The sequence below is a fragment of the Strix aluco genome, chromosome 2, assembly GCF_031877795.1.
Source record: "Strix aluco isolate bStrAlu1 chromosome 2, bStrAlu1.hap1, whole genome shotgun sequence".
NCBI classification, from domain to species: Eukaryota; Metazoa; Chordata; class Aves; order Strigiformes; family Strigidae; genus Strix; species Strix aluco.
The window spans coordinates 73,439,781-73,456,257 of record NC_133932.1 but is presented as its reverse complement, the minus strand read 5'-3'; the positions used below and the strand labels follow the sequence as shown (position 1 = coordinate 73,456,257).

Sequence of the window (16,477 nt, the reverse complement as noted above, 5' to 3'; positions counted from 1 at the left end):
TTTCTTTGTGACTTTGGCCTTTTCCTGCTGCTATCTAGTCCTCTAAACATCCTATTAAGTCTTTGCCACTGAATTGGTTAAAAAAGGGAAAAAAAAAAAATCCATTTAAAGCTCTCAGCATGATCCAAATCAGTCTTTTCACCTTCTCTGTCTTTTCACACTTTACTTACTTTCTTGTCTTCTGAAGCTTTAATCTTTATTTCCTCTATGCGGTTACCATGTTAAAGGATTTTATTTTATTTTTTCAGTCATTTCACATCTAATCAAGTGGTCACTCTCTGAAATCGAGTGTTTTACAATAGGAAAGCATTTGGCCAAATTATGGAAGAGATTACTACCAGTTATTCAAATTACTTTTAGTTTACGGCAAGTCACCATCACTCATTTATGCTTAACACAAAGACCTGGCTTTGTATAAACCTTATATGGAAGTTACAGAATAAAATAACATTATGTTATGCTCTTAAATAACCAATAAGTGGACTTTTCATAATTAACTTCCTTCTGACTGCTATTCAGGGTATGAAAATGCATTAAGCACTGACAAGATAAGTGAGGAGCTGTCTAGGAAGCCTAAGTATAGTTTATAGGCTTGTTAAAAGCTAAGGATCCTTAGTCAGTCAAACCAATGGTTTATGGGATGCTGATGGCTAATCTGTTGAATCAAAAAATCTTAATGGATATATCAAATGAAATGTTATAATTTTGTATATGTTAGCAGTCGGGAATGTAAATATCCAATGGTTTTATTGTGATATAAATCACATTTTTAAGCCAGATGATCTGGAACAGAGAGAAAACCTTGTCTTTTAAAGTGGAACACCTTGAAAGCTCTTGATTTCCTCAGTTTAGAGTCACCACAGGCATTCTGTTCAAGTTAATAATCTTTACATTTTAAATTATAATTCAATATATCATAAATGCAATGGGCTACTGCAGTGCAGTTATGGATTTAGACTTCCTATTTATAATAAAAATTATTTAGAAATACGTTTTCCTGTTTAGTTTAGTAATAGAATTTCCAACTATCATGCAGGGTTGTTCAGTTACACATGTCACTACTGATGATACAAAACACATTATTTTGTATTTAGCAGTCTTACTTGCATGTATTTATTTCAAATCTAGAAACGTCAGTCATGGAGTAAGACCCAGTGTCTCACTTCTGTACTCTGCAAATTGGTAAGGAAGTAATTATTTTGCCCCCTAAAAGTTTGCAAGCTTACTCTCTCTTCCCTGGATATATCTTACTATCAGAATGGAAATTTGGAGTAGTAATGCTCATGGTTTAGGGTGGTATAATAAGAGATTGGTTTCAGAAGTTCATACAAAACAGCACGCATATCTAATTAGCTCATCTAATCTTTCTTTAAAACTGGTGGAAATCTTATATGAACAAATTTTCTCTGAAGTTTTCCAGCATTTCTGTACTGCAGGAGTAGGTTTTTTAATTTGTTTTGTTAAGTATTCCTGCACTTCTCAATGTGGTACCTTTGGTCAGAATTGAAAATGAAACACAGACAATAAAATCCTATCACTTATATGATCTGAAATGACAGGAACATTCCTCCTTCCATGTTTTATATCTTGTCATATTTTTCCCTAAACAGATGATTTATAGAATTTTTTTATACTGGAATTGACACTTGCTAAACAGTAATGATCCAGTTATCTGAATTCATAAAGATACAGACAAATCTGTCTCATATGCAGAAATTGAGGGTAAGCAAGATGCGCTTCTCAGTACTTTCAGGAAGTAATTCTTAAAAATGCCTGGAGTTTGCTGTTTTCTGACTATTTTAGCTGGGCTTTCTTGGTTAACTACTTCTACGTAATGGCACTGTCTGTTCCTCTCTAACTCCCCCCCCCCCGCCCCATAACTTTTGAACCCGTTGGCTGCTAACAGCCATGGTGGTCTCAGAGCTGGGGTGTTCACACAGGTTTTGTGGGTTTTGGGAGTCATCAAGAAGGCAGTTGTAACTCCAGCCACAGCTATTCTGAAAGGGAATAGCCAGGCAATTCGTGTGACTGTCCAGCAAGCACATGCTTAGCACTGACCTCACAGGCATGAATGGTGCCAATGACCCAGCTAGACTGGCACAAGGTAGCAGAAGAGCTGGATCATAATCCAAGTGCAGTGGATTTGCACAGTGTAGCTTCTTTCGTTCCCCTGGTTGTAGAACATCTTGTGTTCTTTGCTCTATTTGAATTAGACGTTTTCCTAACAATTTTAGTTTTGAATGTTTTCTTTCAAAACAGAGTTTATTTTTTCTTATTATTCATATTATTTTAAGATAGAGAGACTAGAGTCATAATTAAGGTTGTATTAACAAAATATTAATAAATAAATAGTAGGAACCAGGCCCTCCATCAGGTAGTTATATAGGAAAGCAAGAAAGCCAAAGGAGGAATAAAATGAGAAAGCTTTGCAGAACTTGCCTAGAGCTCATGGTGAGCATAGGATTTCAAATTCTCTGTCCATTTTCCTTTCTCTTGGAGTACACTGTCTCTAACTCAACCTTCTTTACTGGTGCAATAAGCTTCTTTGCTTTGCCTGTTTCATAATGCCTTCTAAGGAAGTTTTACTGCAGAAGAATGCTTTTCTGCTGCAATGCTAACTGATCCTCCACCTTGATAAGGCAGTCTAACCAAAATTCATAAGAAACCAATGTTCATATTGTAAATTACATTTTGAAAAATATAGTGATGAAACAATTATTTAAAACAAAGAAGAGGAATTGTTCCCTAAGCAGAATTAAATTGTTCAAGCAAAGATATTGTGGACAATGGGGACATTACAAAAAATTTTACTCAGCCTCAAAGGAAATAGAATAAACAAGCTCTGGTTCAAGGTGCCAAATTACTTTTTCATTGTTGAATTACTTATTGCCTGAAATGTTCCAAACAATAGTATCAAGAATTAAAACTTTACCTAACATAGCATTTCTTTCTCAGTGCTTCAATGTGTATTTCACTAGGAGTGAACATAACCTTTGAAATGCACAGAACAACTAAGAGACATTATGTCTCTTTCAGCAGCCAAGTTCTAGTAAATTCTGACCCTGAACTCTAGCAAACACTTCAGCCAACAAACTCCTGTGACACTGCTGAACAAAATGTCAATCGCTGTAAAATTAACAGTTGAGCTGAGAGTGTCAAATCTTTGTAGCTGTGTCACAGCAATGTTTAGGAAACAGCAATCTTGAGAAGAAATATTCAGTAAGGGACAGAAACTGTCTGCTTTGTGCACACTTGCGTGGTCCTGTGTTATCTGGGCCACAGGTTGCAGTGAAAAACAAAGCATATCTTTATTTAAAAAGTGAAGCAAATTAACTGTTAAATAGGGAAACTCATGGCAAACACTCAAATTCCTTTCTTTAAGAAGGCATTTTTCCATTTTTAATCATAATTTGCATGCCTGCTATGTAATACTCAAAACCACTTGAAGGTGCATCAAACATTATTTTAGCATATCTTCTCCGCCCCCACCCCTTAAATTTCTGCAGTTGTGAGAAATATTTTTTGAAAAATAAACCCGTCCTGGTAATCCTGGAAAAGCCTTCTGTTAAAGAGGCTATTTTTGGCAGATAAGGTTGGGCCTAATCAAATAAAATAATAAAATACTACAACAATTTTTCAAATATCAAGTCTTGTTCAGTCCTCAGAATGATACAAATATTTATCTGCTGGATATAAAGGGCAGTGCACATTGGACAAGTTGTGAGTTGTTACAAACTATGACTTCAGATCTGATTTTCACACATAAATGAACACTTCTGCTCAATAGCATCATCTGTAACTTGTACTAAACTTCAGAGATGTTTCTTCAGAGAAGCTCCTTAACAGCTGAAATAACCAAAGAGCCACTGTTGCTAATCTTGTTGGTAACCTGTGGTATAGTGATAACAGGTTGCAGCTGTGATTTTGGATTAAGTATGTTGTGGAGGAGTGGAATTATTTCATCATCGTGACACACAGTTGCCAGTGGACTGGACAATGTGAGTGGACAGTAGGAGGGGAGGTGCAAGATAGATTTATATCTGTCTGTAAGCTCACTGACTTTCTGGATAATACAGGCATAAGATCTGTAATTTGCAAGAGTATGAAATGTCTCTAGGGGAGGAGTATCACAGGACTAATGACCTGTTTCACTATTTTTCTGTTCCTGTTAGTGATAACAGGCAAAGGAACATGGAATTTGGACACTACTGTTATAAAGGTAGAAGGCTACTGCTACTTCTTAAGAACAGAAGCAGCACGGCACATTTAGCATTTGAAGAGTGAAGTTATCGTTAAGAGGGCGGAGATGCATGCAGATTTTAAAGGGTGACATCAAATATCACCTGCCTTTTGAAACTCTTTCAGAAAGTCAGAAGGTGAAGACCTGAGCAAGGGGTGCTGCACTTACAGAGCACTGTGTCAATTCTGTAGAGATACTAATTTTATATTAGCTGTGACAGTGACCTTCTTGACTTCACATGATTTCTTTTGTTATAAGACCTGGTTTAAATATCGCTTTGTGACCTATTATTTTAGGTATTTGTATAACATATATCCAGCTTGCAAACCTTTGCAGTCTTGGACCACGGACCTCCTATTGATGCCAATAGGAGTTTAAAGTCCAGGGTCAAACTCCAGCTCATTATAGAAACAGGCATGACATGGATAAAAGCAGTTTGATGCATCACATCTAGTAATGAGACATCTGTCTTGTCATGTAAGATTACAGTTTACCAGGCAAACAAATAAGATATTTGCTAGAGCTGAGTGTATGTCGCATAAGAATTGAGTAAGAGTAAATGATGCAGAGACCCCATCCCTGTCTGAGTATGAGGATCCTCTTTTGTTTCTTCCTTTATTTAATTGACTTCTCCTTTGAAGTGAGATTTGAATAGATAAAACAATGGCTAGAAAGATACTATATTTTGCTGCCCTCTCATTTTCAGAAACTAAACTATACAGATAACAGACTGACCAGCCAGCATGGCCATTGTACTTGTGAAAATTCTAACTGGCTGTTGTAGAAACAGTCTTTTGAGTTTGATCAAGCAGATAAATGAAGGAAGAGCATCAAATTACATTTTGTTTGGTTCAGTTGTCTATAAAGAAAACAGCTTCTTGTAATTCAAGTAAGAAATTCTTACATTAATTTCTTAATCAGGCCTCACTAACTTTATCCTTTCCTTCCTTCCTTCCTTCCTTCCTTCCTTCCTTCCTTCCTTCCTTCCTTCCTTCCTTCCTTCCTTCCTTCCTTCCTTCCTTCCTTCCTTCCTTCCTTCCTTCCTTCCTTCCTTCCTTCCTTCCTTCCTTCTCCATTCTTACAGTGTACCACTGAGTTTGCATCCCTCCTCTATCCCTCCACTTTTCTGTTGTTTCTTCCCACCTTTGTTGTTCATATTGCTTTTTACCTTGTTTTCTTTGCTCATTTCCCCCCTCAGAGATTCTTATTCATTGCAATATTTATTCCACTTCATGAACAAGAAATTAAGTTAAACAGGATCACTGAAGCCAGAGTGTATTGCACTACAGAAGCTGGGCAGGTTGTAAAATCAATCATCTTTTTGTTTTCCTTCCTGTTCCTTTCCTATTTTCTTTCCCTTCTTCCTGTTGTATTCTACACTTTCCTTCTGACTCCCATCATTACCACAGTAGTATTTCCCTATCTGCAAAGAGAACCAGGCAGCATAAGCAAGCTCCTTTGCTGGACAGAAGATGAAGGAGAAGATAAAATCTTTGCTATAAATAACTTCAAAATGTCTTGAAAGCTTTAGATTTGATTGGCTTGGCTTGTGGTACAAGACAATATAGCTTGACAGCTCTGACAGCCCTCATGAACATATACAGTCAACCAGTCTTTCTCCTACATTCAGTTCTTTATTATTTGTCATCCATAAACCTTCTGTTATTTGAAATGAAAGTTTGACTGAGATATCTTAAAGCCAGAGCTAGCAGAGAATATAAATAACATATCAAATGTGAAAATAACAATGATATCCCCCCCCCTTTCTTGCCTGTCATTTTACAGTGGAGAAAGTGGTTCTGGGAAGACTGAAGCCTGCAAACAGATAGTGAAGCACCTCACCTGCAGAGCCAGCTCCAGCAGAAATACCTTTGATACAAAGATAAAACATGTAAGTAGCATTCTGGCCGCTGAGTAGAACAGATCAAAAATCTGGTCTCTTGGATAGGCAAAGACATTTGAACTGTAAGGAAAAAAGCATCTGCTATGCAGAAGTTCATAAAGGTTTTGTTTTCACTATTGAGGTCAAAAGAGGTTTCTTTCCCTGAATTGACCTGAAAGGGAACAGGATTAAGATCACAGTGATCTGATGAGAGGAATCTGAAAAGTGGAGGCCAGTTTTGTTTCTATATGTTTTTGTGACTTTGGAAAGCAGTGTTTCAGTGAGTAGGAAACATTTGTGTGATAAGGTACTGTTTCCTAAATGTGTACTAGTTGCTTTCAGTAAGTAAGTAAATAAATTTATCTGTATGGTTGTAGTGGTGCTTCTCAGGACAGTATAAGAAGTGCTGAGGCATTTGAAGTAATAGTGTGTAAGACAGAAACTGGAAAGTTGCAGGAAAACTGCAAGAACTGAACAAAGTTATATGGCCCAGTATTTGTATACTAAATATATTTATGAAATAGGCAAGATTTCTTAATATTTGCTCAGTTATATTTAATTCCCACAGCAGAACCAAATTCTGTCCAGTGCGTATCATGAAATCATGAGAACCTGCTTCACATATCAGATGAATTTGTCTCCTTATTAATACATTGTAAGGTTTTCATTTGACTGAACATTGCAACTTGTGTTTCATTGTTACAGCTGTAACAGTACTATAAAGATTCATACTGACATTTTAAATTATGCTGAACCCTGGATTGCCAGTTCAAATTTTTTTTAAAAAATGCCTTTCTTGATGATATTTCTCATCTGAGATCCCAGCTCAGAGACAAATTCACACAGAATGTTTTAGCACAGTCTGCATTTCTGCATTAGCACAGTTCTGAGTTTCAAACTTAAAAAAAAATATGTTTAGACTCTTTCACCCACTGTGGTGACCTTCTTCTACAGCACTTACAGTCAACCCAAGATACTTTTTTTTTTTAGCTTTCACTTTCCACATACATGATATTCCAACAGAACTCTGGAATCGTTCATTGTGGGGTTTTTTAGTAGCATCACATGCATCATTCAAAACACACTGCTTTCTTCCTGAATTATGCATGATTCAGTCCAGAAGGATGATAAAATAGTGTCAGAAGTACAGCTGACACTAACAGACAGCCTACAGATCAGGATTACTGGGATGTGGGAAAGGCTACAGATACACCGGTTTGTATTTTGTACATTCCAGCTGATAAAGTAATAAAAGTCCTATGGATTTTAGTAAATAGTGTTGCATTTGTGGTTTTGAAGACACTAAAAAAGCCTGATGACACTGAAAACATAAGAAATTAATAAGCTGCAGCCTTACATGTAGTCATACAACTGCCATGTTAAAGTATTTTTCACAGTGTTATCTGATTCACTGATGCTGTTCCTAAACTGACTCATTTAATCTAGGTTTCACGCGGCAATATTAAGAATGCCCTTGTTAATTTTTCACTTTTTTGATTTAAATTTTGAAGTCTAGTGTTGCAATAATACCATTATATAGGGACAGTACACTTTATTTTAAACCCAGAAGACAGATCTACAAGTGATATCTATTTCTACTGTGTATTTTTTATTTACTACCTACATAGGCTTACTTACAGCTTTGAACTGATCAGGCCATAGATGTTATTCAAGTAGAACTGCAAAATTGAGGTCAGATCCTTCAAGTCCTTTTCTTTCCTAATGTTCAGATTAAGTAATGAGTAGAATTAAATGAATAAGTAACTTTGTGAATAAGCAACTGCAAACTGTGTGCTTTGGATACAAATATGGCAGAAGTGGGAATCAGGAGGTGTGGGAAGGAGTACTGGCTCTGCTGCAACTTGCCTCCTGACCACAGGGAATTTCCAGGGACAACCATCATGATCCAGTGCAAATGGAATAAGATATTCTCAGTTAAGAAGAGGAATCAGTGTGGGAGGGGCTGACCAGGCCTAATTTTCTCCATCTAAAAATTAGTTATCTTTGTAGATTACTTTAACCTACTCTACATCTATGTAGTAAACTGAACAACAATCCCTAACATGCAGTTTTTACCCTGCTCCCTGACAGAGTTTAAATCCCCAACAGGTCCTCTGGTCACAGTACAGGGGACAGCATGTGCCAGGGACCATTCACAACAGTATGTCCACCCTATTCTGCAAAAGAAGAGGTATTAGATGTCTGAATGTGAACCTTATCGTGCCACTTGCCATTGAGGTTAGAGAGTTCTGCTCCTGGTCTTGTTTAGTTTAACAGTATATGTGTCAATGAGTCTTAGTCAATGCAGGCAGAAGAGAATTATGACATATTAAGAAAAATTAGTTGCCTTTTGGTTATAAAAGATGCCTTGTAGCTAGCTTAGATGGGACACCTGACTTCGGACAGAGAAGGGAGATGTAGCAGATCCCATGCATGAGGAATCAAGTAGAGATTCTGGTTTAGTGGCCTCTTAAGGTGCTTTATGAACAAAATAGCCTGGATTCATTCCTGCTGCCGTTATGCATAGCACCATTACAGTTAATAAAGCTGCATGGTTTAAGCCAAGTGCTGAATTAGCCTAATGAACAAATACATCCTAAACACTACTGGAGTGGAAATAAAGTAGGCTGACTAGTTTTCTGCTGCCACCTACTGCTCAAAGAGATGGTTTAATTAATAATTCTGAAGGGTCTGATTTTTAGAGCTTCTGTCTTTTTCATTGAAAGCACGTGTTATCTGTGCCACTCCACAGCCCTCTTCCCTCCCCAGCTAGGTCATCCAGCTTCAGCAAAACGCTGTTATATCAGAACAACAGTGTATTTGGGCCATATTGCTATCAATTTCTTAGGAAGCAAAAGAGGAAAGTGCTGAAGGAAATCCTTCAAGGTGTAAGGAACTAATTTTACAAAAAAAAGCTAAAAACAGAGAAAACAACATGGAATAAAGAGGTCATATTTAATACTTTTTTTTTTAAATGCTCTTTTAAAATAATTGCTGTGACCATGAAGATGTAACATGAAAATACATGTGAGAGATGCCATAAAAAAGTCTAAAACTTTTTTTTGCTCAGTTTTTCACTAGTATAATGCTGAAGTAGTTCTATTTGAAATCAGTAATGTATGCCATTTCTGGCATCATATAACACTTTTTAATTCCTTTTGTTGGTTATTAGTATCAACTGACTGTAACTTTGCAAGCATAGCTGCTTTCATGGATTCTAATCTTTTTGCTAAGCATGCCAGCTCTGGGCATATGGCTTCAGTCACTTGTATCCAATCTACCCGTAAGGACACAGCTCGTGTATGAGCCATTGTCTTCCCCCTTCCATTTACAACTTCCACTATTCTGACAGCCCCCTTTTTTTTTTTTTTTTTTTTTTTTTAAATTTTGAACTGTCTTATTTTAATTTCTATTTACAAAAAAAGAGAAAACTTTCAAGGAATTTGTTAAATTACAAGCTGAAAAATGGTCTTTTTCTTTTTTTTTTTCCCTCCCCAGTGATGGATCACAAACAAAGCTCACTGATATTTACTGAAATATCTTCCTGTTTATTTCCTCTCTTATCACTTCTTTACCATTGTCTTGCAGGTAAACTGTATCTTGGAGGCCTTTGGACATGCTAAGACACCCTTGAATGATTTCTCCAGCTGTTATATAAAATATTTTGAGCTACAGTTTTGTGAGAAGAAAAAAACATTAGTTGCAGGTAAGTATAATTTAATCTGTTTATTTTGATATCACCCACAGACTAGTAGATCAGGGATCCCAGTGTGCCATACACAGAGTTAGGCATCAATGGACTTAAAGTATGTGAAAGAGGCAAGAGAGTTTTAGGGAGCGTCAGAGGAACATGTTTAATAGCAGGTGAATTCATAGGCTTGTTAAGAGTAATATAGAGGGAGAACCCTGTTCTGTGCAACCAGTAGGTGGCAGAGAAAGACAGGAAAAAAAAGTCACCACCACTGATTCCTCTTACAGTTCCCAGGAAATCACATTTGCCTTAATGCCCAAGATTAACAAACTCTGAGAGCTGTGTATCGCTTTACTGTGAAATAAAAGTATCAAAGAGATTAATTTTTTGCATTTGTATCTAATATTTTATTGGGTATTTTAAGTATCCCTTAAATAAGTGATAATCTCATCTGTTTAGGGCAAGCAAAACACAAGTATACTCTGTAATACTGAAATTAGAAGTAATTTATTACATCTTTGAGCTTCTTCTAAAGGAACTAGGAATCATACTGATGTTTATTCTCATTAAAGGTAAGATAGTGTGGAATTTGTGCCTGCTTTCAGAGTAAGTGGGAGTCTGCTAATCCCCAGTAAGTGTTTGTTAGGGAAAAAAAAAGATCAAAACTTCAGTTTGATTCTGAAAACTTTGATCTTCCAAGACAGTGAGGGAGAGGTTTCATTTCTGGTTTGCACAGGTCATCATAAAGTTACACTGTGCTAAAGCAAGAGGTGTGTGCAGAAATAACTGTACACAGACACTTTCCTACTGGCACTGATCTTCCTGGATGGAAAAGCTCTGTGGTGAAACACACTTTTGATCTAAGTAAATTAGATGCCATTGGATAAAGATTTCCAAAACTACTAATAGTTTCTTCAGTGAAAATGTCACTGCATGGCAGATTATTATCACCTTTTTCTGGTTTGTTTTACAATAAATATAGGGTATTTGTAAAGAAAATGTAAAACTAAAAAGTGTGGGGGTTTTCCTTCATTTATGAGCTGTTGTGGGAGGTTTACAATGGACTAAATCGCATCTGAATTGGACTTGTAAAAATAAAGTTCAATCCCTAAAACTAACATTTTAGAAATCCTTTGTATTGTATATATTTAATTTGTGTACATTCAGTTATCACAATTACACTGCGTGCACAATTTTTCTGTTACACACACAGAGCACAAACGCAAACAGATGAAAATGATACTAATTTTGAAAAGTCAAGCATATGAACATTAGGAAATGGCAGAACTGAAGTTTTCTGAGATACTCTTGGGTTGCCTTATGCATACAAATTTAATGTTGTTGGTTTTCATCCTACCCCAGCTTCCTTCAGTGCAGAGAACGGACTATATTTCTTCAGTGATCTGCTACTAAATAGTTTGTTTTCCCTTCACTGATTTATGTGTGGCTTGTGCCATTTTATTCTGCTCTAAAAACAGAATTCTAGTTTTTCTGTTGATTTCCTATATTGTTCATTACCATTTTTCATTGTATGAGCATTTCAGGAGCATAAATAGCTTCATTTTCACAGTACTTCTGACCTAAGGTTGCGTCATTCACTTCCTCAGGTGAGGAACAGAAGCCTCTAGTCCTCAAGGCCATGTGTTCCCACAATTTTTAAGTGCCTTTCTTGAGATTGCAGAGACTTGAGATTTCAAGCAGCTTTACCCAGACTGGCCAGTTTAATTCACAGCCCTTGCCTGTGAATGATATAAATGAGGAATCAGTTAACCAGGCTCTTGTGTCAGCTTTCTGGTACACTAATACTGTGTTTTTATGATTTTCAAACCACAGACATTAAATGAGAAAATCTAGGGGTAGTCAAGTCCATTAACAAATATAAACAAATTACTTATCTGCCCTACTATTCCCCAGATATTTAGGAATTGAATCAATTACTCTTACCAAATCTAAGGTAGCCAAAAGTTCTGTAATTATTAATTCTGTAATTTGCAGCAGTAAAAGTGTGTTTTATATTTTTGTAAGTTGCAGTTGTTCATGCTGTTTGATTTGCATTGTAGATGTTGCCTTTTCTAGGCCACTGCTAAACATCATATCTGAGTGAAATTTTCCCAGATTTACACCACCAAAAACGAGAAAAGAATCAGGCATGTTGTCTCTGGATGGTTTAAATCCCACCCAGTGATTCTCTGTATCTATTTGCAAGATCATTTGCAGCGGTATTTATTGTCTTGCACTGTTTAAACACGAATGAAAAATGTAAATATGCAGAGCACCTGATTCTGCTGAGACAAATAGGGCTAAATATGTCTGGTTCGTAAACAAAAATCCAAGTGATACTACACTGCCTCCATCAAAGGGTTTAGGTTGTTTAAACTCCTTAACAGACAGATCTTAAGGGTGGAGATCCAAAACATTTTACTAAGGAAGGGGCATGCAAAGCACATGTATACATTTTTACTATAGAGGGCAAGCTCAGGGTAGCATTCCTTGCATTTTGAGTGGACATCAATGAAGTTTGTGGCAGCTTTTTGTTCATGCTGAAGTTCTTTTATGCCTAGACCCTGGAAAAGCTCTGACTTTTGTCAAATAAGGTTTATTCTTATAGCAGAAAGTCCAATATACCTAAATAACAAAAATGTTCACCATAATTTTCATCTACAGGCTTGATTCAGGCTTTCTCATAAACTGGATCTATGTCACAACATTTGGAAAACAAGGATGGAGCTCTTGAGTGTGGTTCTACTCAAAGCCAGTACAGATATCTGTAGAGGTTTTATGTGTCTTCCCTGACTCTTGTTTAAGATGAGGTGTGCTGTGATGTTGGGTTCAAATGGGAGTTTTTCTGTGACAAGTGGCTTTTTGGTCAGGTATGTTTCATTGCTTTAGTCCAATCAAACAAGTGGAGAAGACATAACCCAGATTAACTCATGTTCTTTGTGACTGGATGAGATCAGGCAGCGGGAACTAGTAAAAAGTCTTACATCATAAGAAATACAGAATAAACTACAGGCCAGTAATTTCATTAAGTTTCTAAAATAAATTCATACCTAACAGAACTCAAAGACTGATCTTCTGCCAAAAAATCATAATCATTCATAGATGATGATTCACACCCACTGCATAGTAGTAAAAGACTGATTATTTATTTATTTCCAGAAGTAAAATTACTGCATTATATTTTTATTTGGAAAGGAAGAGAGTAAATGGTCTTTCATGTAAATTGACATAATTTCAAAGTAAATTGAAAGGTAAGGTTTCTGTCAGTTTCCTCAAATTACTAATAAAGAAGCTTAGGAAAAGAAAATCAAGCCTGACAAACTTATTCTGTAGATTTTCCTGCCTTGCTTCTCTCAGTCTTCGCTTTTTGAAAAGCAAGGCCTGATTTATTTTTTCTTAAGTTGCACTGAAATGGAAGGTTCTAATTTGATTTGTAAAAAGAAGCAGAACGCATATTCACCTGTGTGTGTTACAAACATTTTTTATCAATTAAAAAATTTCAGATATGAATTTCTTTTTTTGGTATAAGAAAGACTGCAGCCAGCTAAGATCTCTGATGTGTTTTTGTACTGTGTTTCAGCTCTGAACTTTCAAATGCTCTTTTGTCTTTAGCAATAGCTGTTTAGGACAGCATGGTTTTTTTAGAAAGAGATGTAGTTTCAAAGAATGCATAGCTGAAAGGAAGACTTCACTAACCACACTTTCAATAGAGAGTCTGCTTGCTGACTTTGTAGCTGCTCAGTAGATCAGGTGATCTGTAAAAGGAAGTACAAATTTCCTTGTGTCTGTAAGCACAGTTAACATTGCACAAAAATGGCAGACTTTGCTCTGGAACTCTATTATTTTTCCCCTTTATTTCACACATAGATTAACAAACATACCATTTCACTTTGTAGAAAAGCGTATTACCGTGACAGTTTTCTTTATGAGTTACTTTAGCTCCATTAAGATGATGCTGTGTTTGATTCTTGATGATCAGAAGCTTGACTTTTCTTGACATCTCTTCCCACTGCTGGAGATGCTAATGAGATGAACTATATTTAGCCTTATTAAAGCAGGTGACTTGAAGTACCTGAAAAGGACTAAATTAATTTGTGTCATCTAAATAAGTGGTGTTGCCCATCATTAAAGTTAAATGTATTAATTAATCAGATAGATGACCTCCAGTAACAGTTTTCTTGCTTTTATTAATCGAAGACTATTAAAAACACCTAAGTGATAGTTATGAAAGCTTTAGTGAAGATCATTGCACACAAAAAAGTGATTAGTAATGGCCTCCTTTCAAATTAATTGATGGTGGGGTTAGTTTTACTGATAAATAAGTTACAAGCACAATAAAAGATGGAAATTATCCTTCAGGTTCATCTGTTCTGTTTTGCCCTGTAGGAATGGCAGCCAGGTAATGATTGATTGTGATGAACATCTGTGTCTGGGCCAGTCCTGCCATGATAGGTTAAGATTTCATTGCTTCAATTTGTAGTGTGCTGCAAAATTACTGGATTCAGAAACATATCCTGCTACCATCTTAATGATTTCCCAAGTGTGTGCTTTTACTTCCAGCACAGTTTTTTTTTTCCATAGTGTAGCAACAGAGGGCTAAGTGGCTGATACACAATTTCTCATATTACAGGTTCCATAATAGCAGGAATTCACTTCTGCTTTTTGTAGGATGATTAAATGGGCCAGATCATGTCTCCTTGGTTCACCAAGTCAGCCGTACAACTCTTCGCTGTCAGTCCTACTGTCCCTTCAGTAGCTAGAATCCCAGGCATGGTTTGGTTGCCAGCACATGTATCGGGCCATGCCTGTGCTGTTAAATAAAAGAGAGGGTGGAGGATGCTCCTGGGTAGTGTACCACTCACCTTCCCTACTGCTTAACGGGGTTGTATCTGGGGTGGTTTGGCCTGTGCAGAGTAGCACTTTGTGAGGCCATGCATAGTTATACTTAGTTCAGGGACAGCACTTAACTGCTAAGATCTTCCTGAAAACAGTATGTTCAAGATTCACTGATTTTGTTTCCCTCTACTCTACACCATCTTTCAACAATATTCTCACAGGCTGTATTCCTTCATACACACAACTTTAAGTAACTTCAAGTTTGCTGTGTTTAATTTAACAGTATAGACAGAAACTTAGAGCTCTCCAAAAGACAGGAAGATGCTTAGGTGAAATTTAAAATATAATTACCAGACAAATACAGATGGTATAGCAATAACCAAGCTAGCTCTGAATGAGCTACTGTGGATATTAACAGCTGTATGGCGGCAGGAAGATTCTGGCTTCTAGCCTAGCCATTAGGCTAATGCAACTTACCGGGCTTCCAGTACGCACTCTCACATGCTGAGATCTAACCTGCATAACTTTGCTCAGCATTGCATTGCCGATACCTTTGAGTCCCATACTGATTCTGAAAGTACTGTTTCCACTACTCCCATCTTTAGAAGTCTTTAAACTCCCACTCTGCTTTCAAACTTCAGGTCTCTCGGACATCTGAAGCTGTGCTTTTGCATATGCCTAGAAATGTAAGTTTTGACTGCACTGAATAACTCAGTGCTATTTTATGTTTAAACCTATTTTGCTTCAAAAAAGTAAAAAAAAAAATTCTAAAAAACCATGAGCAGCTCAAAAATTATATGTGTTTAGAGAACATACGTACTGTGTTACAAGACGCATTTACCAGTATTCTCTGTCACTGAATGTTCAAGAACTACTTCCAGTTCATAAAGGAAGTGATTCTCATCCAGACTTTAAGAAGCAATGGTTTAATATCCTCCTCAGCTCACAGGGTTTCAAAAATATGTAAGTGTACCTCATCCTCTGAACTCAAGTCTTTTCCAGGGTAAGGATGCTTGCTAAGACCCTGTGAAAGCTCTGCCATATTGCAGAGTTTGAAAAACACAAAGCTGCAACACAATGTACTGCATCCTAGTGGTGGGGGTGCTTAGTTGTGTGTGAAGGGACATGCTTCTGGTCTTTGCACCACAGCTACTATGTAGGTAATGATGAGAAGTATACAAACAGTGGGGTAAGTAGGAATTGGCATCAGGTCCCTGCTCACAGCCCTAACCTCTAGCTACAGTTAGGCATTCCCTTGTTCTCTTTAGCCTGCTACATCTGGAACTGCATCGTGGTGTACACTCAGTAGAGGGCTGAAGTGTAATCTGCCCAAAACAGTGAATCTCCCTCTGTCTCTTCACAATTACCTCTAAAATATCTGTAATCTGATGAAGCAGGTGACTGGATCTGAGGGTCCAATATTTCCTTTGCTTCTTTCAGAACCTTAGTGTGCCTGAAGTTATGTATGAACCCGTTAAGCAGCATTTCTGTAGGCAAGTCGTGGTCAGGTTCATCCTCTTTCACATTCTTCCCTGATGTGCTGATTCACATGGCCAGCTCATCATAGCCCTTCTGAGACTCCCATGTTTCCCCAGGCACAGGCTAGTGAGTTTGTCAATGACCAGTTCTGTAGAGGATTTGTCTCTTTGTAGCTATCTGGAAGTTAGGTGAGTAATCTAAACTATTAACCTGAGTGTTCTTGATTACCAACAGAGAAAGAGGAAATAGTTGCAAGGATGTTTTTTGAAAGATGTCTTGAATCTCTTTTGCATCTTTCTCTTTCTGTTAAGAAGGAGCTTAGAATGGGTGCCAATGCTCAGATGGCTTC

General features: G+C 37.0%; 1 protein-coding gene across 3 annotated transcripts in view; it reads left to right on the top strand.

Moving 5' to 3' along the window:
- MYO16 (myosin XVI) overlaps positions 1 to 16,477 on the top strand; it is a 402,721-nt gene that overhangs the window by 226,115 nt on the left and 160,129 nt on the right. For all 3 annotated transcript variants that reach the window (XM_074815323.1, XM_074815322.1, XM_074815321.1), the window contains exons 14-15: positions 6,026 to 6,131; positions 9,711 to 9,828. In XM_074815323.1, the coding sequence (XP_074671424.1) occupies positions 6,026 to 6,131; positions 9,711 to 9,828 (224 nt within the window). The remainder of the gene's footprint in view (positions 1 to 6,025; positions 6,132 to 9,710; positions 9,829 to 16,477) is intronic.